This window comes from Eumetopias jubatus, unplaced genomic scaffold (genome assembly GCF_037043125.1).
Source record: "Eumetopias jubatus isolate StellerSeaLion01/CBP00866 unplaced genomic scaffold, mEumJub1_p1.0 scaffold_6, whole genome shotgun sequence".
In the NCBI taxonomy this organism is placed as follows: Eukaryota; Metazoa; Chordata; class Mammalia; order Carnivora; family Otariidae; genus Eumetopias; species Eumetopias jubatus.
The window spans coordinates 60,826,291-60,850,474 of NW_028274812.1; the positions used below are offsets into that span (position 1 = coordinate 60,826,291).

At 43.8% G+C, this 24,184-nt stretch overlaps 1 protein-coding gene across 1 annotated transcript in view; it reads left to right on the forward strand.

Moving 5' to 3' along the window:
• The first annotated feature begins 2,545 nt into the window (after positions 1-2,545).
• The window catches only part of FAXC (failed axon connections homolog, metaxin like GST domain containing), a 66,578-nt gene continuing 44,939 nt past the window's right edge, over positions 2,546-24,184 (forward strand). Inside the window, exons 1-3 of the mRNA XM_028104277.2 lie at positions 2,546-2,811; positions 8,149-8,284; positions 21,148-21,344. Coding sequence (XP_027960078.1) covers positions 2,546-2,811; positions 8,149-8,284; positions 21,148-21,344 — 599 coding nt within the window. The remainder of the gene's footprint in view (positions 2,812-8,148; positions 8,285-21,147; positions 21,345-24,184) is intronic.

Below are 24,184 nucleotides of genomic sequence, written 5' to 3' on the forward strand. Positions count from 1 at the left end.
CCACAAGTCTAAAGGCTAAATTTTAATCTGCATCAGATTAAGATTATATTTTAGCTTTTCTCATGAAATTTTATTTTATTTACATGTGCATCTAAAAGATGTTCACTTCAGGGCGTCTCTGAAATTTTATTTATTTTTATTTATTTTTAAGATTTTATTTATTTATTTGACAGAGAGAGACACAGCAAGAGAGGGAACACAAGCAGGGGCAGAGGGAGAGGGAGAAGCAGGCTTCCCGTGGAGCAGGGAGCCCGATGCGGGGCTCGATCACGACCTGAGCCGAAGGCAGGCGCTTAACGACTGAGCCACCCAGGTGCCCCGTCTTTGAAAATTTAAACCACATTTGAACTGAAGACGAGGTAATGCTCAAAGATGATCTGATAGGACCAGGAAGCAGCAGTTGGCCGGGCTTCCATGAGTGGGTGGGCAGGTCTGCCTACCAGAAGAGCTGTGAGAGTAAAATGCAGCCAGTGGCTCTCTGGGATCAAAACATTAAATTCATCTGGTTTCTAACTTGTTTCCTGGACATGGAGTTTGCCAGTATTGATTCTCCCTTTTGCCTTCCATATTGCTTCACTGCACGTGATTTATGCTCATCCCCAAGACTGAACCTGGACACTCAGGCAAATAATTCAGTACCAAATAACAAATGGTCACTCTTTAAATATTGGCTCAACATCTAATGAGAGCAAAGACTTAGTGCTATGTGGGAAGGGCACAGAAGAAGAAGAATCGCTGGTGCAGAGCTCCTTGTCCCATCTCTGCACAGAACATTTCTTTCTTTCTTTCTTTCTTTAAGTTTATTTATTTAAAAAAATTAAAAAAAATAAAGTTTATTTACTTAAGCAATCGCTACACCCAACGTGGGGATCAAACTCACCATCTGGAGATCAAAAGCCGCATGCTCTACCCACTGAGCCAGCCAGGCATGCCGGCCGGGAGAATTTCTGCGCTGATCCCAAACTGGCCAGCTCTGCTTCCTGAAGCCTTCTAGTCCCTCCCCCTGGAAGAATCTGGTGACCACCTCTGTCACTCCAGCAGGCCCTTGGGTTCCATTCCTTAAAACCTGCTTATGGGAATTTCGCTTCCAAGAGCACACACTACTTCTCCCACACAGGTCACGTGTGCGGACACAGTGGTGAATGGGACCCCGAAGGTGCTGGTGCATGGCTAGCACCTTCCGCCGTATCTCCTTCATGGTGGCCAAAAGCCTGTATTTTAGGAACGTGACATTCACTGCTGTTCTAAGGGGCTGGTGTGGTAACGCAAGTAGAAACGGAGTCCTCCTTTACCCCAGTGTCTGCCCCCTGACGCTAAAGCCTGGATATACCCATCCTTTCACCTTTGGAGTTATAGATAAATTCCCTACTTGATTTTTTTTTTTTTTCAGTTCCTCCAAACAATTTTAAGCTATTCATGCTCTTGCTAAAATTCGTGTGTGTATCATAAAACTATGAAACATGGCCCTATTGTTTGGACTTACTAACTTTTCAAAATGAATTTAAAAATGAAGTTAAAGGAAAAAAATTGAACACACACACACGCCACATTTTCTGCACCGAAAAGAAAAGGAAAACAAACCCAAACACCCCACATCTACGAGTTCCCTGATACTGATTTCAAAGGGGAAAGACTTGAGCTGGGTCTGTCAGAGGGGCAATCTCTCTAGAGTACATTTTTGTTGTTATTTGTCAAACCAGACATATCTCCGTGAGCACACAGCCAAGACCCAGATAACTGTGCACTGTAATAAGAGTGTTTTTATAAATTATGCAAATACACAGCGCTTTCCTGATGGCCAGAACAATCTAATTGCCGACCTTGATCCGGGCCCTCGTTCCCTGCCCCCGCCGGGTGGCGTTTCCTGCCTGCCCCTCGGCGCGGCCTCAGGTGAGTCCCGCGCGCTCCGCGCTCTCGGGCCTGCGGGAGGGGCTGCAGCGACAGCGGAGGGCGGGCCGGGGCTCGGGGGCCGGGGTGGGGGGGGCGGGCGGACGGAGATCCGGGCCCTGACTGCAGCTTCCTCCCGGTGGAGCCGCATTTCCAGGCACCTCCGCAGCCCTAGCCCTAGCGCGCCGAGCCGTTCCCGGCCGTGCCGCCTGGAGGCGCGGAGCCCGCCGGGCGCGCCCAGCCCTGCAGCTCCGGCCGGGGCGGAGGCCGCCGGACCGCGGAGATGCGGGGCGGGGGCAGGGCGCGGGGTAGGTGACTTTATCCCGCCTCTGTTTCCCTGCCCCGGGGAGCAATGACATCACGCGGCCTTCTCCAGGCGCCGACACAAAGAGCGGCGCGGAGAGGCCGCTGCGGGGGGACCCGGCGGCCGCCGCTGCCGCCCCGGGTCCTGGGGCCCCGCCGGCCAGGCCCGCCGCCCGCGGCCCGCGCCCTTCCTGCTCCTCCTCCTCCGCCGCTGCCGCCGCCGCCGCCTCGGTCGCCGCCGCCCGCGCCGCCCGCGCCCCCAGCACGCCGCTGAGCCCGCGCCGGGCCGCTCCGGCCCCATTCCCATGCGGGCGGCGCGGGCCCTGGGAGGGGCGCCCGCAGCCAGCCGCGCAGCATGCACTGGGGGGTTGGCTTTGCCTCGTCCAGGCCGTGCGTGGTGGATCTGAGCTGGAACCAGAGCGTCTCCTTCTTCGGCTGGTGGGCCGGGTCCGAGGAGCCCTTCTCCTTTTATGGGGACATCATCGCTTTCCCTTTGCAGGATTACGGTGGGATCATGGCAGGGCTGGGCTCCGATCCCTGGTGGAAGAAAACACTTTACTTGACCGGGGGAGCTTTGCTGGCCGCAGCTGCGTATCTGCTCCACGAACTCCTGGTCATTAGGTGAGCCGGAGAGAGGGCCCCGCGCAGGGGCGCCGAGAGGGGCACCTGGCCAGGGCAGGGCTGGCGCGAGGGGGGACCGTGCCAGCCTCTCGGTCACACCGTGCAAATGCCCAAGAATCCTGCCCTTACCTTTCCCTAGAGGCAGTCCGTGGTCACCTGGCCTGAGGGGCAGTTTCGAGTTGACAGGAGAATTAAACTGGTAGTGGGAGGGGAAAACATTTGTGTCCCAGTGTTTTGGTGCTAAAAAGCAAAAATTCTCCGGGTTGTTGTGGAGCAAGAGTCTATTAGGAAATGCCCTTAGTAAGATCCTAAGTGCAATGTTTGCAACAATAGAATGAGGCCTGAAAAAAAAAAATAGAATGAGGCCTGGTAGAGATACTAAGTTACACTTTCATGAAATGCCTCGTTTGTAGGTAATAATGCCAGAATATTAACCACTAACCTTATCTTTTAAAGGTTAGTTCTTCACTATCCCTCCCCAAATTTCAATATGATCAAAAAGCTGAAATTGCAAAAGCTCCAGAGACCTTTGGGTCCCTGTTAAAGAGCCATGGCCAAGTAGAGTGCTGTGCAGTTTTGATGCAGCCTTAACCTGGTTATCGGCTGCTCAGGTATTTCAAGCTAAGCACCAACGTGGGGTTTCAGTGCCATTGTTGTGCGAGCAGTGAGAGATCCGAGGACCGGACGAGCACAGGGGCGTGTTTGACAAGAACACGGGAGGCACCCAGTGCCGTAAACAGTTGCATAGGCTGCCTGCCGCAGAATGTTTACAGACCTGACTTGGAAATGCCAGAAAATGGAGGCTCCTACTGTTGGTACATCCAGGAAGACATGAGATCTTTCTTTGAGTAGGGTAATACCATAGGCTTCTGGGATGGGCCTTTGGCTCACTGATAACATCAATTTATGGTTAAAATTTCCATGCGTTGGAGCCATATGTCCCTGGGAGATGACCAGAAGTGGGCAGTTCTCAATAGCTCACTATATCCCTGTTGGCCAGTATTTTTTAAGTAGTGACAAATGTGTTCCACACTGCCTTTTTCCAGGAGGGGATCCTACACAATAGCTTATAAACAAAGACAGTGATCGGTGACCTTTAACAGGCCTGCAGGGATTCCAGGACATTGTGACAGGCTAACTTAGGTATTTTGAATATTTCTAGTCTCCGAGAGGGTGGGAAATCATTTAGGTCTGAGGAAGTGTATTGGCTTTCACTATTATTTAGCCATAATTGAGAAGTTTTATTTTAAGCTTATTAGGTACCCTGAATTCTCTCACTTAGCAGGTGGCTTGAATCATCTAGTCGAACCACATAAAGATTTTTAAAGTGAATTTAAAGTGAATTTCTCTAGATTATTTCCTATTTTTGCTAGTTTTAGAACTTGATTTCAAGTTAGATTTCAAGCTGTATGAAAAAACCAAAACATTTGTGCAGTACTTTAAATGGTAACCCAGTTGTTTCTCAATTATATTCCAGTCCAGAACCTTTTCAGGATCCAGGACCATGTGGCTTCTTGCCGGTTTAACACTTTGTGGAGGGTGTGAAGGCACCATAGGACCAAGTCTAAACCTTGCTTAAATGACCTTGCAGAAATAGCAAGGAGCCCAGAGCTCATCCAGGGAACAGGCCACGCCCTGGCAGGTGTGGTCTCTGGACACAGAAGAGCCCTCTGCCCACAGATGTGTCCTTCCCCACTTAGCACACTACTTGGATACTTCTTTAGATTGGGACGTTTTTAATCCTTGGTTTGTTCACTTTTGTTTCTTGACAGATGTCTAAAGCCTGGGTAGGAAATATGTTATAATGGAGTAGAAAACCCTGTTATAAGGCAAATAATAAAAATGGCTGCCCACTTTTGATCTCTTAGTAGGGACTCTGTATAGAAGTGCTTTACTTGCATTTATCCCTCTCAACTGTGGTTGGATGCTTGATTTCCATTTCATACAGAAGGCATTTACAACTGAGGGAGGGAGGTTAAACCACTTGCCCAAGATCACACAGCAAGAGTAGTAGGATCCAGACCTGGGAATGTGTGTGTGCGGAGTCTGCATTTTTTTTCCGCTGCCTCCTAGAAAGTACCAATGACAACATAAGCCTGGCTGGAGGGAGACGAAGAGAAACGTAAAGAATTGGGACATGGCCCAGGGAATACAGGCCTGTGGCAGGGACCTGAGTTTTTGACAGCCTCTAGGGACACAGAAAGACAGGGGGAGAAAGACTGAGCAAGTTCTGGGACTGTAAGTCAGAGGTGACATGACAGAGACTTCATTTAGGGCGAAATCTCAGTGTCAGGTGTCTCTGTAGTTTAGGCAAAACAAAACAATCCAGAATCTGCAGGAGGGAAAACACACCTTGAAATGATCACAGTGTCTGAGGTCACGGACAAAGGTAAAGTCTTTACCACTCAACTTGGATTTTCTGCGGGAGAGACTTAACCTGAGTGTGTGGCCATGTGTCTAGCGTGTAAAGCAAAGTTGACTGGTGGGAATTACTTAGGAAGTTTCATTAAGGAGTATAACCAAAGGAGGTATTTTGAATTTTATGACTGCTTTTCCCATGGCAGTATTTTTAACCAAATATTGTCTCAACCCTCTACTTTACTTCCCCTGAGTGGTGACAGCCTAGCAGCTATCTTAAATTCAATCCATTTGAGAATGCGTTGTTTGTAAATTGAATGACTAAATAATGATTGTGTTGTTGGTAGCTCTTTTGCACTTTGGGCCCTTGGGCTCAGCCTGTCCTAGAGAATTTAGGGACTCAGAGCAGCCCCCAGGTCAACCAACATCTGACCTCCATAAACCAAAGGCTGCTCAGCCGCACACAGAGGCATAGTCATCCGTGATATCCGTCATGATGGGAGTAAGGGCCAGTCTTGCTGTTGTGTACGTGTTCTCTTATATAACCCTCATTATATAGTCACTTTAGAAAGTACAGCTGTCCAGGTATTTTAAAAAATACCTGCTCCTCTGATTCTTCTACATTAGAGAGTAGTTTCTGATGTGTGGAAGGAGGGCTCTGAAGCCAGAGTGGGTCCACATTCATTTTGCTTATTTTAACCATGTAACCTTGGAGATAAGAAGCTTCTTGGCTACTTGGTTTTCTCATCTGTAAAATGGGGGTAATCATAGTAGCCTGCCTTATGGAGTTGATTGAGTTAGCACGTGTGAATTGCTTAGAACAGTTTGACACGGAAGTGAGCATTCGATAAAAGTTGGCCATCATTGGCTATCAAAACTTCCTTTGGAAAGTTCCAGGCTTGAGTGGCCTGAGTCAAACTGGCTGTTTTGACAGAATTAACTGAGAAATTGCCCATTTCAGGGTGTTGAAGGGGCTTAAGGGCTTGGGATCTGGAGCTAATAATGACCTGATCTTACAGTGATACTCCTTGGACAAGTTATTTAACCTCTCTGAGCTTCAGTTTCCTTATCTACTGTATAGTATAATACACTGAATTCAAACTATAACAATATCCACACTATGGTGTTACTTCAGAATGAAATAAATTAATATGCATCATGTATACGAAGTCACTGGCATATGCTTGTCACATCCATTCTTAATATGATATGGCCCAAGTTAACCATTAGAATTAGATATTTCTGGCCAGCGGAGCAGAAGATTTTACATTTATCTCCTCTCTTTCCAGTTCTTAAATTTTTGCTTGGCTGCTTTACATGAAAATACCACTCTGTGACTTGAATTATTGGACTGGACAAAATCAGTTAATTGTCAAATCTAGTTTGTGCTCTCTGGGAACAGTCTAAGACGTTTCTTAATTTTAATATCTGACCTCCCCAACATTTCATCTAAATGAAAGTCTTTGTTTTATATAGCAAATATTGCCGGAAAACAGCAAATATTTTTGTTCTTTTGACTTGAGCGGTGTTTTCCAAGTGACTCATTCTGAACTCTTTAAGTGGAATGGGCACTCTGGTGGTAAACTTCTCCGAAAGAGTTGGTTTTACTGAATGCGGATGCCGCAGGAGGTGAGCTCCATGGGCTGATGATACAAAGAGCTTGCCCTTGCTTGGGTGGAAGTAGGTTAAACTGGGAGTAATGTGAGGGAACCAGAGGCTCAGGGAAGGCCCAGGGGAAGAGTGAGGTCTATCTGACTGGGAAGTAGTTGGGCCGAGCGAAAACGGGGAATTGCAAATGGTTCCTGAGGGTGGTGTAGTAGGAGTGATGCTGTGGGGGATGATGAGATAGTGTAGTTTAAGGGGATAAGACCGTATCTCTGTGAATGAGAATAGATTTCTACCATTCTTACACGCTGCTTGATAGCTCCACAAATATTTACTGATTTTTAAAATTTAATCCTCATGCTAATTGATGCCGAATTGGTACTGCCCTCACTTTCTGTGGGTGGGAGGAAGAGAGGCCTAGGGTAATGTGGCCGGTAGGAAGCAGGGCTTGGATGTGACCCCAGGTGTCCACACTTGGAATCTAGCATTTTCTCTATTATACGGTGACCATTGAAAAGCTGTACCAGGGAAATCCTCCCACCCAAAAAAGTAGCCAAGGGAAAGCTAGACGTGTGGCTGAGACAGAAGAAAGAGAAGAAGCAGGGGTATTAAGTTATATGCTGTGTGTCTAGAGCAGGGACCCTGGGAAGCTAGAAGAGAAAGAGAGCCCAGAAACCAGCTTCCTTGGCATCACACGGATGAAAGGCCAGGTGAGGGCACACATAGTTTGGAAGGGTCTCAGATTCCCTGCAGACTTGGTTCCTAGCAGAGTAAGCCTGTGCTGTTATTCCTGGGTTCTAGGGACAGTTTCATGTTACAGTCCAGGTGTCAAGAACGTAGACTCGCTTGCCTGGTTTGGTCCAGGGTATGCCATTTATTAGCAAGGTGACCTTGGGCAAGGCAATCCTCTCTGTCTCAGTTTCCTCATCTATCACCCATGGATAAGAGTAGTAGCAACCTCATAAAGTTACTGTGAAGATTAAATGAAATAATACCTATGATGCCCTTAGAACAATGCCCAACACCCAGGAAGCACACACTGTCATTTTTAGCCCTTCAGCTTGTGCCTGGCCACTAAGCATTGCCCGCTGGAGAAGGGGTGGGCCTGTATTACAAAGTATTCTTCCTGCCCCCATGGGCTATAGTTAGCCGACATAGCTACTCTCTAAGCCCTTGGGGTCACCGTGATCATTTCTAAGTTTCTCTCATGTTTGGGCTAAGCCTCCACTCTGCTCCTGGGTGAGGTGAGCCCCCGTGACAAACAGATCTGCTTGTTCATGGAGGAGCTACAACCCACCAGGGACCTCCGGGGAACTCAGGGAATTGAATGTGTAACACGTGGATTGTTCTTTATTTCTGTTTTGGTTTTGGCAGGAAACAGCAAGAGATTGACTCCAAAGATGCTATTATTTTGCATCAGTTTGCAAGACCTAACAATGGTGTCCCCAGTTTGTCTCCTTTCTGTTTGAAAATGGAAACTTACTTAAGGATGGCTGACTTACCCTACCAGGTACTTGTGTACAAACATGTCTTATTCTCATGACAGTAACATCAGAGGGGGAGTTCCTCATCTCACACGGTGGGAAGGGCTTGCTCTTGGTGGCCGAGGAGTGGGTATGAAATTAGCAGTGCCTGGTCCTTAGCACATACTTAGGAGAGCCTGGATTCTAGGGTCTGTTGGTTTTTACATCCAGTTTAATGGGGGATCGAAAGGGTATGGACTTCTGTAAGTTTCAGGGTCATGGTATTTTTTTTCCTGACATAGATTAGGCCTTGGTTAAGCTTGGATAGACCTCCTGGGCAGCTATTAATAAAGGTGGGGTACCATTGCTCCGTGTGGTTTTTTTCCTTGAGATTTCTGTTTGATAGCATTATCTTTTGTCTCTCATGAATCCTAGGGGGCAGAGCACCTGGCAGGCCACCAGGGAGCTAGTTGTAGATTTTGTGAGAGCTTTTCCACAGTGCTCCATGTTCTGCTTGGGTGGCTTTCAGGGAAACATTCGTTCATTTCCGCATTCAAGAATGAACAGAGGAATGTATTTAACAGTATCCATTCTTCTGTGAGCTGTGTCTCACAAATTTGGCAGGTTGTGTTTTCATTGTTATTCAGGTCTATGTATTTTTAAAAAATTTTTTCCCTTTTTCTTTTTCACCTGATATCTAGCTATGTATACAAGTTGGTAAAGCTTTGATTTTTGTTAATTGTTTTTTAATTTTGTGATCAGAGCAGACAGTCTCTGTGATATTGAGTCCTTGAAATTTACTGAGGCTTTAGCCCAGAGTGTGGCTAGTTTTTATGAATGTTGAAAATCATTCCATATTCTCCGTTTGGGTGAAGAGCTCTCTAGATTTACTTGCTTGAACATGTGTTTAGTGGATTATTTAGCTCTTGTGTATTTCTGCTTATTTTTTGTTTGCCTGTTCTAGCAGTTTCTGAAAGGAGTAGATTTAAATATCCACGGGTATTTGTTGATTTATCTTTTCTTCCTGCCATCCTCTCAGTTCTTGCTTTATGTTTTTTTTTTTTTAAAGATTTTATTTATTTGACAGAGAGAGACACAGCGAGAGAGGGAACACAAGCAGGGGGAGTGGGAGAGGGCGAAGCAGGTTTCCCGCGGAGCAGGGAGCCCGACACGGGGTTCGATCCCAGGGCTTGGGACCATGACCTGAGTCGAAGGCAGACGCTTAACAACTGAGTCACCCAGGCGCCCTCAGTTCTTGCTTTATGTAAGAGATCATATGGTTAGGTAGATATAATGTGAAAGGTCACATTTGTACTCTTTTCTTTCTTCTCCCGGTATATATAGCACATGGCTGTGTCCCCTGCTTTTTTTTATTTCTTGAATTTTATATTGTCAGATATTGAGATTGATTCTCCAGCTCTCTTTTGGTTCATATTTGCTTGGGATACCTTTCTCCATCCTCTTTGTCTTTCCTTTGTGTGTACCTGTCTCTCACAGGCAATGTATTACTTGTAGCCAATCTAAGAGTCCTTAATTGGACTGCGTTTTTTTCATTCACGCTTGTGATTATTGTTTAACTATGAGTTATCTCTAACATCTTTATTTATTTAGTTTTTTTTTCTAACACCTTATTTAATATTTTTTTCTCCTTATTATATTGGTTTTTAAATTTTTTTTCTCATTTCCTGCTTTGTAATGGATAGATAAAAAGAAACTTTCTTACCATTTAAAACAAATTCTGTTTTTGTTGTTATGGCGGTTGCTCTTAAGATCCACATTGGCGTTTATTTTTCCCTATTATCATTTCTCAAATGCCGTGTTGGCCCTCTGATAATACAAGGATCTTACAGGTTCATGTGAACCTTGGGTCTCTTTTTTCCCAGCCCTGATCCCAAGTGTGTTGTTGTTGTCTAATGTTTTTAATTCTGGAATTTTGGAAATCCTTTCCGTTTTTTTCCTGGTTCTTTTTTAGGCAACAAAGCTTACTAAGTTTTTGACCAGCCTTATGTCCCATGTATCTTCTCCTCCGGGATTATTTATCCTTGTATTTGAGCACTTTCTTGTTGCATACTTTCAGATTGAGCCTTTATGCAGCAAACCTCCAGTGGCTTTGCACGCCTGATGACGTTTTTATTTTGCGCTCACATTTGAAATGTCTGCGTTCAAAGTTCTTTTCCTTCAGTGCCTTTTTTTTTTTTAAGATTTTATTTATTTATTTGACAGAGAGACACAGCGAGAACAGGAACACAAGCAGGGGGAGTGGGAGAGGGAGAAGCAGGCTTCCCGCCGAGCGGGGAGCCCGATGCGGGGCTCGATCCCAGGACCCTGGGACCATGACCTGAGCCAAAGGCAGACGCTTAATGACTGAACCACCCAGGCGCCCCCCTTCAGGGCCTTAAGAATATCACTGCCTTGCCTTTCTGCATCGTTATTGCAGATGCAGAAAAATTTGATGTTAGCCAGATCTTTTGCTCTCTCTTTCTTTCTGGAAGCTTTTAGAATTTGCATTTAATCTCAGTGTACTTAAATTTCACTATGATGTGCCTTGGTGTGGGTCTTTATTTATCTTGTTTGGTCCTTTCTAAACTCTTGTGGTATGAAGTCTTGAATCTTTTTTTTAGTTCTGAGGAATTATTAATTTTCTCCAAATACTTCCTTTTCTTTTTTATTTGTTTTAGCCTTCTTCCTTCTTGTCCGCTATTATCTGGACGCTGAAATCTCTGCTTTTATTTTCTCTATCTCTGAATGTATTCCTTCTAGGTGGATTCGTCTTCCTGACATTCCATCCCGTCTCTCTGTTCTCTTATGTCCACTGTGCTGCTTATCTATTGTGTTCAACTTCTGTATTTTTCTTCGTAATATTTCTCCATGATTTGTATTACAATTTCTTCTTTTATACCTTAGAGGATCTCTATTATGCTAATTAAAATTGGTCTGTCCCCATAATCCTGCTTCATGGTGTAGACATTCCGTCTGATGCGGTCGTACACGTCCTGTGTCGACTTGGGTTTGAGATTTCCTTTTCCCAGAGATGTCCACTTCCCTGCCCGGAGGTTTGTACGGGGCAAGGGCCAGAGCTTACGCTACAGGTTGGTGCCTCTGAGGGGATGTAAGAAAAGTAAGAGGTGAGCCCAGGCACCCCCAAACCACTATCGTCCCTCTGGTTTGCTGCCCCTCCTCCAAGTGGCTCTGACTGGTCAGGGCTTCACCTGTAAGCTCTGACAAAGTGGCAGCACTGGGAGGAGGGGTCTCCCTTGCTTGTAACAGAGCAGCTGGGCCAAGCTCTTGGCTGCCCGGAGAATGTTAACCCTGCAGCTCCCGGTGCCCCATGGCCTGTGGTTTCTGAGCCAGTTTCTCTGCAGAAGAGGGGATGGGGCAGCAGTGACCCTCCTAAGGCAGTGCTGGGATGAGATGAGTGGTAGCCTCTTGGCTCGGTGAGTGCTATTATGGAGGCGCCACTGGGGAAACGATGGAGTGGAACCTAACGGGACTGCGGGTGCAGGGCTCTGGGAGGGCACGGCGTGTTTGGGGACCAGAACTGGGCCTGGGAACTGGAATTCAAGGGCTGGCACTGGAGAGAGGAACACAGCAATTATTTAGGACTTTCTAAGCCAGGAATAGAGGAGAAAATAGCACTGAAGACAGACAAAGCTTGAAGCATCTAGATGCAGTGGGTCAGATCGGAAAGATCATTGTTGAGCTTGGTGTTGCCAGCCAGCGCTGGAAGATACGTGTCACCGAGGGGCTCCAGCAGCTGTCTCTGTGTCACCATCACTCTTGACCCAGTCCTATCAGTTAGCTTGACAGCTTTGGGGCAGTTAGGGCGCCGGGATTGAATTCTGTGCTCTGTAGTCTCTGAGGGCTTTCTAGATCTCTTGCGCCCCCTCCCCTTGATGAAGCCATTGCGCCGGTTGCAGGGGCCAGCCCAGCTGCCATGCTGTGCCTGCCCTGTCCCCTCTTGCCTGTAAGCTTGCCAGTCCTGCCAGTCCTGCCTTTACCAGCAGCCCAGCTACCTCTGCTCATGTCGCAGAGCAGCTGATTTTAGTGCGTGTGACTGGAGCTGCGGGACACACGTCTCACCAGGAGCCTGAAGCTGGTGCAGAGGCCTTGGGGGAGGTGACCACTTACTCCCTTGCAGAATTATTCTTTCTTGTTTAGTACATATAATATTTTTCTCTATAATGTATGTATTTTAAAAGAAAGATGTAGGCGTGATTTTTCTTCTGTGAGGTCTCTGTGGAAAATAAATGGAGGGGGTGTTCAGCTCAGGGCAGAGATTTGTAAGAGAAAAATGGTTCTCTAGTTTAGAAGGCTGCTCTGTGCCTGCCACGGGTGCCTTGGGACCTGTGTGCCCTCAGTGAGGGTTTGGCTTGATGCAGGTGGTGCCTGGGAAGTGCTGGGTGGGGGTGGGGGGGGCGCATCCCCTGTGCTCAGTGGTACTGAGGCATTTTGTCAGAGATCCAGAGAGCTCTACTCTCTGCCCCTTCTTTGCCCTGTGCCCTGAAAAAGAAAAGATTAAAACGCCATATTCCTAAGAGCATGACTTTATATTTGAAGTTTTTTTTTTTTTACATTTTAACCAAAGAGAGACTGGAATAAATATTTGATGACCATTAGTAGAAACTAAAAGGCTTTTTTTTTTTTTAAACCCTGATCTCCAGGTCCAGTTACTATCTTTCCATCTTTTTAAAATCAGAATACACAGTAGGTCAATTTTGAAAACTTTTCATTTTGTACTAATTATAGATTCATAGGAAGTTGCAGAAAAGGTACAAGGAGGTCCTGCAGATATGGTTAATTTTTTTTTCAAAAGGAAAATATCTTTACCTTTTTTTTTTGATTACATATAGATGATGTATGGTCCTTAATAAGAATTTCAAACAATACCCAGAGTGTAAGTGGGAAGTGAAAATCACCTGGCATCTTTTTTTTTTAATTTTTTATTGTTATGTTAATCACCACACATCATTAGTTTTTGATGGAGTGTTCCATGATTCATTGTTTGTGTCACCTGGCATCTTATTAGCTAGAGATTGCCATTGCTAATACTTTGGGCCACCCTTCCATACATTTCTCCAGACACACACGAAGATGCCTACATCGTTTGCCGTAACTGGTTGTATTAAGAAGCCTGTATTTTACACAATAACTTTTTTTACTTTTATTTATTTATTTATTTATTTAATTTTTTTATTGCTCTGTTAATCACCATACATTACATCATTAGTTTTTGATGTAGTGTTCCATGATTCATTGTTTGTGCATAACACCCAATGCTCCACGCAGAATGTGCCCTCCTTAATATCCATCACCAGGCTAACCCATCCCCCCACCCTCCTCCGCTCTAGAACCCTCAGTTTGTTTCTCAGAGTCCATCGTCTCTCATGGTTCATCTCCCCCTCCGACTTACTCCCCTTCATTCTTACCCTCCTGCTATCTTCTTCTTTTTCTTTTTTTTTCTTAACATATATTGCATTATTTGTTTCAGAGGTACAGGTCTGTGATTCAACAGTCTTACACAATTCACAGCGCTCACCATAGCACATACCCTCCCCAGGGTCTATCACCCAGCCACCCCATCCCTCCCACCCCCCACCACTCCAGCAACCCTCAGTTTGTTTCCTGAGATTAAGAATTCCTCATATCAGTGAGATCATATGATACATGTCTTTCTCTGATTGACTGATTTCACTCAGCATAACACCCTCCAGTTCCATCCACGTCGTACAATAACTTTTTTTAAATATGAGAAAGAAAAAGAAAGAAAATGGCTCATTTGGAACTCTCTGCTCTGGCTTTTAGCCCTAACTTTTTTTTTTTTTTTAAGATTTTATTTATTAGAGAGAGAGAGAGCACTAGAGAGAGAGAGAGAGACAGAGAGCTAGTATGAATGGGGAGCAGAGGGAGAGGGAGAAGCAGATAGTCTGCTGAGCGGGGAGCCCGCCGTGAGGCTTGATCCCAGGACCCTGGGATCATGACCTGAGCCGAAAGCAGATGCTTAACTGACTGAGCCACCCAGGCGCCCCCAGCCCTAACTTTTGATTGTTCTATTTATTTGCTGATCTTGTCTGTCCCCCACCACCCCCCGTCTTTTTGTGTTAAAATTTTCTAAGCTACAGACAAGTTAAAAGCCTAGCACTGTGAATACCCACATGCCCTTCACCTAAATTCACCAATTATTGCCTTTTTTGCTTTACTTCTCTTTATATAAAACATCATGAACAATTTTTTTATGAATCATTTGAAAGTAAGCTGCAGAAATCACGACACTTCACCCCTTAATACTTCAGTATGCATCTCCAAAAAATAAGGACTTTTTTTCCTACAAAACTACAACACATAGTTGTACTGTGAAGTGCTCCATTTTTTCCTTTTGATATGGGAGAAACCCAGTTTTCCCTGTTGTGTGTTTCTTTCCTGTGAGTCTCCTTTACTGCTAACATAAAACACTTCATTTCTGACCCTTCTGGTCACCAAATGTGTGGACGTTTTCCTCCACACCAGGCAACTCTCTGTGACACAATCTGGGTGTCCTACAATTTAATTCAATTCTGACACTCTCTACCCAGAGACAGTGGCATATCCCGCAGGTTAAGGGCTCAGTCCCACAGACTGTATCCTTCCCCCTCTCCAGAATCCAGGGAAGCACTTACGTTTACCAGTTCATTAAAAATACATTAAAAGATACAAATGAGCAACCAAATGAAGTGATAAGGTAGGGTGAGGTCTGGGGAGGCTCCGAATGCAGAAGCTTCTGTTCCTGTGGGGTTGGGGTGTGTCACCCTCCCCCCGTATGGATGTATCTGCCCATCTGGAAGCTCTCTGAACCCCATACTTTTGGGATTTTATGGAGGCTTCCTCACATAGGCATGATCAAGTATTAAGTCCATTTCCAGCCCCTCTCCTCTTTCTGGAGGATGAGGGAGGGGGGCAGGGCTGAAAATTCCTGGCTGCTGATCAAGGTTTGGTCTTTCTGGTGACCAGCCACCACCCAGGAACCATCCAAGGAGCCCACCCAGAGTCACCTCATTAAGACAAAAGATGCTCCTAATGCTCTTATCACTTAGGAATTTTTATAAGGCTCTTAGGGGCTCTGTAGGGAACTGGGGGCAGACACCAACATATGTATTTCTTATTATTTCATAACAGTGGATGCATGGATTTTTTTTTTTTTCCAATGTGTTCTAATCCACAAAAGTTGCTCAAATTATCCGAAATGTAGCCAGTGGGAGACCTTTCAAGATGGCTCCAGGGACGCAGTGAATGTAATGGATGTATATTAGCTGAAAAGCGAGGGGACCATGGTTAGTGTAGCAAGTCAGCATCCCAAGACTTTGGGATTACTTTTTAAAAAAATTTTTATTGTTATGTTAATCACCATACATTACATCATTAGTTTTTGATGCAGTGTTCCACGATTCATTGTTTGCCTATAACACCCATGCTCCATGCAGAACGTGCCCTCTTTAATACCCATCACTAGGCTAACCCATGCTCCCACCCCCTCCCCTCTAGAACCCTCAGTTTGTTTTTCAGAGTCCATCGTCTCTCGTGGTTCTTCTGGGATTACTTTTAAGGTCTCACGTTCTCCATTTCAGAATGGTGATGGTGATGTTAATACTTCTGATGAAGGCACCTGTCAAACACTTCGTGTGCATTTTCTCACTTACTCCTACAACTGTTGTTATCCCCATTCTGTAGATGAGGAAATTGAGGCCCAGGAAAGATGAGGAGAGACCCAGGGAGGACCAGGGCCACACTGAATAAATGATAGAATGAGATTTTTAAACTCAAAGCCTGTGGCTTTCACTGCTATCCTAATAATATAGTGTAAATGTAGATTAATCTCTCCTAGGGCAGACTTGCAGGGGGAAACTTCAGCTCAGAAAAAATGTAGAGGATTTACCTCTTCATGTTTCTTCTCAAAACTACTTTCAGAAATTGCCCTCAGTGGGCCAGTCAGACTCCAATTGCTTAAATAAAACAGGCCAGGAGTTCTTGAATATATTTAAGGAAGTTAAGGAAAATTAAGTATTATTTTTAAAAGATATGTTTTTATTTTAACTCTAATATAACCAATTCTGAAAAATTGAAGTTCATGGAAAGATCATCTGCATCTCATACTCTTGCCAATTACTTTAAACATTTTTGTGTTTCTCTTTTTAATATTTTTTGAATTCATCTAATTTTTAATTAGATATGATCATAGTGTCTCTAAAATGTTGTCTCCTATTTTTTTTATCTAGGAAGCAAGCAGTTGATCTTTTTTATTTTTATTTTTATTGGAGTATAATAGACATGCAATGTTATGTTAGTTTCAGGGGCACAACAATTTGACCATTATATACATTACAAAGTACTCACCACAATGAGTGTAGTTACCATCTGTCACCATACAAAGTTATTACAATATTATTGACTATATTTCCCATACTGTACTTTTCATCCCCATGATCTTATAACTGGAAGTTTGTACCTCTTGATCCCCTTCACGTATTTTGCCTAACCCCTACATCCCTTCCCTCTGACACCCACCAGTTTGTTTTCTCTATTAATGAGTCTGTTTCTGGTTTGTTTGGTTGGTTTTTTTAGATTCTACATATAATATTCCACATATAAAGGAGATGGTATTTGTCTTTTCTGTCTGATTTATTTCACTTAGCATAATACTCTCTAAGTCTATCCATATTGTTGCAAATGGCAAAATTTCATTCTTTTCTATGGCTGAGTAATATTCCATTCCATTCTATCTATCTATCTATCTATCTATCTATCTATCTATCTATCTATCTATCCATCTATCCATCCATCCATCCATCTATCCATCCCACATCTTATTTATGCGTTCACTTATTGATAGACACTTGTGTTGCTTCCATACCTTGGCTATTATAAATAATGCCGCAGTAAACATAGGGGTGCATATATCTTTTCAAATTAGTGTTTTGTTTTCTTTGGGTAAATACCTAGTAGTGGAATCACTGGATTGTATGGTGTTTCTGTTTTTAATTTTTTTAAAAGATTTATTTATTATTTATTTGAAAGAGAGAGAGTGCACACAGGGGGAGGGGCAGAGGGAGAGAAAAACTCAAGCAGACTCTGCACAGAATGCAAAGCCCAACGCGGGGCTTGATTACACGACTCTGAGATCACTACCTGAGCCAAATCCAAGAGTCAGACACATAACTGACTAAGCCACCCAGGTGCCCCTGTTTTTAATTTTTTGAGGAACCTCCATACTGTTTTCCATAGTGGTTGCACCAATTAAGTTTCCCACCCACAGTGCATGAGGGTTTCCTTTTTCCTACGTTCTTTTTTTTTTTTTTAAGATTTTATTTATTTATTTGAGAGAGAGAGAATGGGAGATAGAGAGCACGAGAGGGAAGATGGTTAGAGGGAGAAGCAGACTCCCTGCTGAGCAGGGAGCCCGATGTGGGACTCGATCCCGGGACTCCAGGATCATGACCTGAGCCGAAGGCAGTCACCCGACCAACTGAGGCACCCAGGCGCCCTCCTTTTTCCTACATTCTTGCCAACACCTGTTGTTTCTTGACTTTTTGATACTATTCTGGCTAGTGTGAGGTAATATCTCATGGTGGTTTTGATTTGCATTTCCCTAATGATTAGTGACATTGAGCATCTTTTCATGCATCTGTTGGCTATTTAAATCTTCTTTGGAAAAATGCCTGTCCTGGTTCTCTGACCTTTTAGAAATCAGATTATTATTATTATTATTCTTTTTTTAGTATTGAGTTGTAGGAGTTCTTTATATATTTTGGACATTAACTCCTTATTAGATATATCATTTGCAAATATTTTTTCCTATTTGGTAGGTAGCCCTTTTGTTTTGTTGATGGTTTCCTTTGTTGTGCAAAAGCTTTTTAGTTTAGTCCCAGTTGTTTATTTTTGCTTTTGTTTCTCTTGCCTGAGGAAACAGATCCAGAAAAATATTGTTAAGGCTGATGTCCAAGAGATTACTGCCTACATTTTCTTTTAGAAGTTTTATGGTCTCAGGGTGCCTGGGTGGCTCAGTCATTAAGTGTCTGCCTTGGGCTCAGGTCATGATCCTGGAGTCCTGGGATTGAGTCCCACATTGGGCTCTCTGCTTGGCAGGGAATCTCCTTCTCCCTCTGACCCTCCCCCCTCTCATGCTCTCTCTCTCTCAAATAAATAAATAAATAAATAAATCTTAAAAAAAAAGAAGTTTTATGGTCTCAGGTCTTACATTTAAGTATTTAATCTATTTTGAGTTTATTTTTGTGTGTAGTGTAAGAAAGTTGTCCAGTTTCATTCTTTTGCATGTAGCTCTCTAGGTTTTCCAGCACCGTTTATTGAAGAGACTTTTTTTCCATTGTATATTTTTGCCTCCTTTCTCATAGATTAATTGACCGTATAAGCATGGGTTTATTTCTGGTCACTCTGTTCTGTTCCATTGATCAATGTGTTTGCTTTTATGCCAGTACCCATACTGTTTTGATTACTGTACCTTTGTAGTATAGTTTGAAATCAGGGAGTGTGATGCCTCCAGCTTCGTTCTTCTTTCCCAAGATTGCTTTGGCTATTCAGGGTCTTTTATAGTTCTATACAAATTAGGATAATTCATTCCAGTTCTTTGACAAATATTAATAGTGTTTTGGTAGGGATTGAATTGAATCTGTAGGTTGCTATGAGTAGTATGGACCTTTGAATAATATTAATTCTTCTAATCCATGAGCATGGTATATCTTTCTATTTATTTGTGTAGTCTTCAGTGTCTTTCATCAGTGTCTTATAGTTTTCAGAGTTTTGGTCTTTTACCTCCTTGGTTAAACTTATTCCTAGGTTTTTTTTTTTCTCTTTTGATGCAATTGTAAATGGGATTGTTAATATTTATTTTTGCTACTTCATTATTAATGTATAGAAATGCAACAGGTTTCTGTATATTAATGTTATATTCTGCAGCTTTACTGAATTCATTTATTCTAACAGACAAGATCAGGCTCATTCAGGGTGATATGGCCATAGACCATTTATTCTAACAGATTTTTGGTGGAGCCTTTAGGGTTTTCTATATACAGTATCATGTCATCTACTAATAATGACAGTTTTACTTCCTCTTAACAATTTGGATGCCTTTTATTTCTTTTCCTTGTGTGATTGCTGTGGCTAGGACTTCCAGTACTATGTTGAATAAAAGTGGCAAGAGTAGACATCCTTGTCTTGTTCCTGATCTTAGAGGAAAAGCTTTCAGCTTTTCACCACTGAGTACGATGTTAGCTGTGGGTTTTTCATATATGGCCTTTATTCTCTTGAGGTATGTTCCCTCTATACCCACTTTGTTGAGTTTTTTATCATGAATGGATGTTGAATTTTGTCAAATACTTTTTCTGCATCTAAAAATAAAATTTTTGATGACAAAAACCTACTAGAACTTTCATTTCCATAAGAATCAATAATTAATTTTTGTTACTCCAGTTTTTAAAAGAGGTCTAGATAAAATGTACCAAATGCTCAGGGAGGGCGGGGGAAGAGGGAAAGGCAGAGGTACAAACACTAATATTATAAGAAGAGGGGAATATACACTGTACCGTGGAAGCATGGAGGAAAGGAAGTGATGGTTGCACCTTGGGGAAATAGTTCACCAACAAGGTGAAATTTGAACTAAATATTTTAGGATGGATATGACTTGGCAGAGGTTGGGGAAAAGGATTCCTATAAAAGGTAAAGCGTGTACAAAGTCAGAGAGGTGGCAAAGACTTTGATGTGTTTGGGTGTGGGCAGTTGGAATTCAGAAGACTGGAGGGGTTGATAGCAAGGAGGCTGGGCAGACGGGCAGCGGCTAGATGGTATAGGCCTAGACTGCTATGTGGAAGGGGTTAGAATAGACCCATTAAAAACCACTGGGTACTTTTGAGCAGCAGAGATCTTGTATCTCATTTGCATTGCAAACAGTTTCCTCTGATGTTGGTGTGCAGGGTAGAATCTGTCTGCAAATGACAAGAGTCCTGAAGGGGATGTGTTAGGATGATATGGGTGGTAATCAAGAGTTAATCTGAAACAGGTGCTGTGTTATATGGTAAATTTACATCTTTAGTGTACAAATTACAAGAATGTTTGATGTACCAGCAACTTTTAGAGGTATGTGACATTTCTCCTGGGCAACATCAAGGGGAATGTCTAGTGCCTGGCCAAGGAGTGGGGGCAGCAAATGTCACTCTTAATTCCCAGTGTTCATAAAGTGTGTGACTCCCTCACCCCGACTCCACCCCATCTGGGACCATGTCCTCTGAGACACTGTAAGATTCTAGCACGAGTGTGAATCAGAGGGGAACTTATCACAGATACAGAGTTCTGGGCACCGTTCCTGGGATTCTGATGTGAGCTGGGACCCAGGAATCTACATTTTAGCTGGTACTGGAGTTGAATCTATTGGATGCACATTCTTATACGTAAGTGTTATAATTTCTGGGACCACTTGTTTGCAGTGTGGTGGTATTAAGCATTATTTAGGCACAAGCTGGTGGGTTTCAGATGAGGTCTTTGGTTAGTAGCCTGGCCAACGTGAGCCTTATTACAGTTTACTTTCACTGTTTTGCATCTGTGGCTTGTTCTTACATTATAACTAGACCAACTGTTACCAGGATCATTTCAGCACTACCTCTCCTCTCTGGTCTTTTTTGTAACAATATACCAGAGCTCATGATAAAATCTATGGGAGTAAAGTAATATCTTCATGTGAGGTAAATCCTTTTTTTTTTTTTTCCTTCAAGGGTGACTATTTATGGTCTTAAAGAGTTTATGTGCTGAGTTCATTCACTTGAGCAAGTACAGCCATGATCAAATATAGGGTTGGAATGTTTGTTTCTGTTAACCATACAGTGAAATTTAAATAAAACATTGCTTTTTTCTTTTTACAATTTACTCTGCTTAGAATTATTTTGGTGGAAAACTTTCTGCTCAAGGGAAAATGCCTTGGATTGAATATAATCATGAAAAAGTTTCTGGCACAGAATTCATAATTGACTTTCTGGAAGAGAAACTTGGAGTGAATTTAAACAAAAACCTTGGCCCTCACGAAAGAGCCATCTCCAGAGCAGTGACCAAGATGGTGGAGGAGCACTTCTACTGGTGAGTCCCCTGGGTGTGCTGGGTGAGTGCCCAGGGCCTGTCCCCGGCCTTTGGACCAAGCCCAAGTTCTGTTTGACTTTTCAGACACTCCCCAACCTCTTCAAAGTTTTCTACATCCTGACTGATTTAGGGGTCAAAGTTATGACCATTAAGTTTCTAGGTATCTAGACCAAGAGTAGACATTTTCTGTAGAGGCCCAGCTAGCACATATTTTAGGCTTTGTTTTAGGCCATGGCTCTGTTTTAGGTCCTTAAACTCTGCCATTGTCATGCAAAAGCAGCCATGGATGAATGACACGGAAATGATGAGCAGGACTCTTTCAAGGAAACACTAAAAGCACTGACATTTGAATTTCGTTTAATACAAAATGTTATTCTTCTGATTTTTTCCCCCAACCATTTAAAAATGTATTTAAAATTTTTTTTTTACCTTTTTTATTTTTATTATTTATTTATTTATTTTAGAGAAAGAGAGAGAGAGAGAATCTCAAGCAGGCTCCACTCTGAGCTCGATCTCACGACCCTGAGATCATGACCTGAGTCGAAAGCAAGAGTTGGACACTTAACTGAGACACCCAGGCCCCCCTCCAACCATTTAAAAATGTAGAAACTTCTTAGTCTTTGGGCTGTGTTTTGCTAACCCCTGATCTAGACTGCAGCTCACCAAGGTGAGGAAGATATTTCAGCTGACTCTGCTCTTTACCTGCACAAATTGCGGAAATAAAATACTATTACATCAGACACCTGGAGGAGGGAACAGAGGACTCAGGATAGAAGTCTTAGGTGAAATGAATTATTCAAGCTTTGTAAAATTATCGTCAGTTTTCCTTAGATGACAAGAGCCTCTCCGTGTTCCAGAAGGCAGGTGTACTAGTGCTTTCTGAGTATCTTTGTCCCGCCTGGCTGACTCCTAGGTTACGTCCCTTGTCTGAACCATCACGCGCTGTGTGGAGGAGTTGCCTGTGTTCTGCGTGCGGTATGGTGTTGCCTAGGACCTGTGAGTTAAACAGGCACAGGTCTTCTTGGTTTACAAACTCATTGTCATGTGGGCTTTTTCTTTGCCTTTCATCCATTTGCGGGAGTTTTAGCACACCTTTTTGGACACCCCAGTAGATAAGAGAAATTTTCTTCCTGATTTCTCTAAACTTTTCTTGTTCCAAAGGTTTAATTAAGAATTGTTAAGCCCACTTTTTGGGCAGTCGTTGTGACTCCTGGGTCATTGCTCACCCAGTAGCTTTCACCTCCCCCATTGAGAGATACCCATTCAGTGAAGGGTTGATTGTAGAAGGTTCTTCCTCATCGCCTTCCGATCTCATCAGTCGGCTTTCTTTCTAAATGGAAACTTGCTTATTCTTTCTAAACAGAAAACTTGCTGTTCCCTCTCTTGGATTTTAAGTGACTCTCTATTTCTCTTTCTGCTTGCGGTTCTTGCCCAGTTAATTCCAGGGCATACCTGAAGTGCCGCTTCTCCTCCCCCTCTCACTGTAGAGGTGAGGGGGTGCGGGGGTGGGAGCAAGGAGGGAACCCGGCAGAGAGTGGAGGCAGGGGTGCAGATTAGCCTGGAAGTCCTCACAGACTCCATGTTCCTGGAATGAACCCGGTCTTTTCTTGAGGATACCTGTGGGGAACCGTTGGGACTCCCATCTTCTAGAGTGCAGGGGTTGGAGTGTGGGACAGATGGATGATTGCATGTGATGTGCTGAGCCTCAAGGGAAAGGTCCGTGGGACAGAGCCCATCTTCCCTCTTGCCACGTTCCAGTCCCCACTCCGCAGCGATTGAGGGAAATGAAGAACCAGCACAGGGCCACGCTGACCCTTTGTGCCTTCTTTGGATGCAGTCCTCCAAAGTGCTACCTTGTTTGACTGATGGGCCCATTAATGTGGAGAGCTCTTGCTTTGTGAGCTGCCTGAAAAGACGCTGAAAGTCACCCTTCATTTTCGTTAGTACTTGTGCTACAACTCTTTGATTTTTATAGTGGTTCATGAAATGTATATTCCAGTCAGAAAGACTTTGATCCAGCAAGACTCCCAAGAACCACCTGTCCCTGCTTTTGGCTCTGGGTGTGCAGACGTTCTAGTTCTATATATTTACTCCCTGGTAGAAGTTCATCTTCTGCTCTTTCCCGCCCCTTCTCTCCCTGCACAGCCCCAGCTAATACTTGATAGGAGGCAGCTCTTGGTGGGGGAGGGGAGGTTGGGAGGGGTGAGTGGGAGAGTTGGGAGGTGGTACCCTGCTAGGGAAGAATCTTAATTTTATGGACCATAAACACCCAAGTGCTTGGGGGCGTTGCTTAGGTCACACATCGACTCTTTTAAGGATAATTTTGTTTCTCTAATCAACCTTTTGATTACGAAATACATTTTCAGAGGGGGGTGGTTAGCTACTATTTCTCATGTGTTTCTCCTCAAAGGTTAATTTGAGAAAGAAATAGTGAAGATGGGAGGTCAGATATTGACAGAGATACAAATGTCCAGTGAACTTTCCAAAAAAATTCCTAATTCCTTCAATTCCCTTTGGTTCCTAGCAGCAGAAGGAAAGCAAGCCTTCCTCTGTTTCATAAGGTTTCCCAACCTTTAGCCATGTTCTTGCTTTGGGGGACCTTGAACAGGCTTTCCCTAGAGCTCTAAATCGCAAAGGAGAAAAGACCCCTGTCCCTCCGGTAAGAAAATGCCTGAGACAGAGAGTCTGTGGACACTCTTCGTCAGGTTCCTCTCCTGCTCCCCCTTTCTTATCTCAGAGGCCACACACAAAACGTGCACCCGTGGAAACTGGGGCCAGCATGAGAAATGGACCACCATTTGTAGAAAAATATAAGGATGAGCTTTTCACGAGAGCTTGTT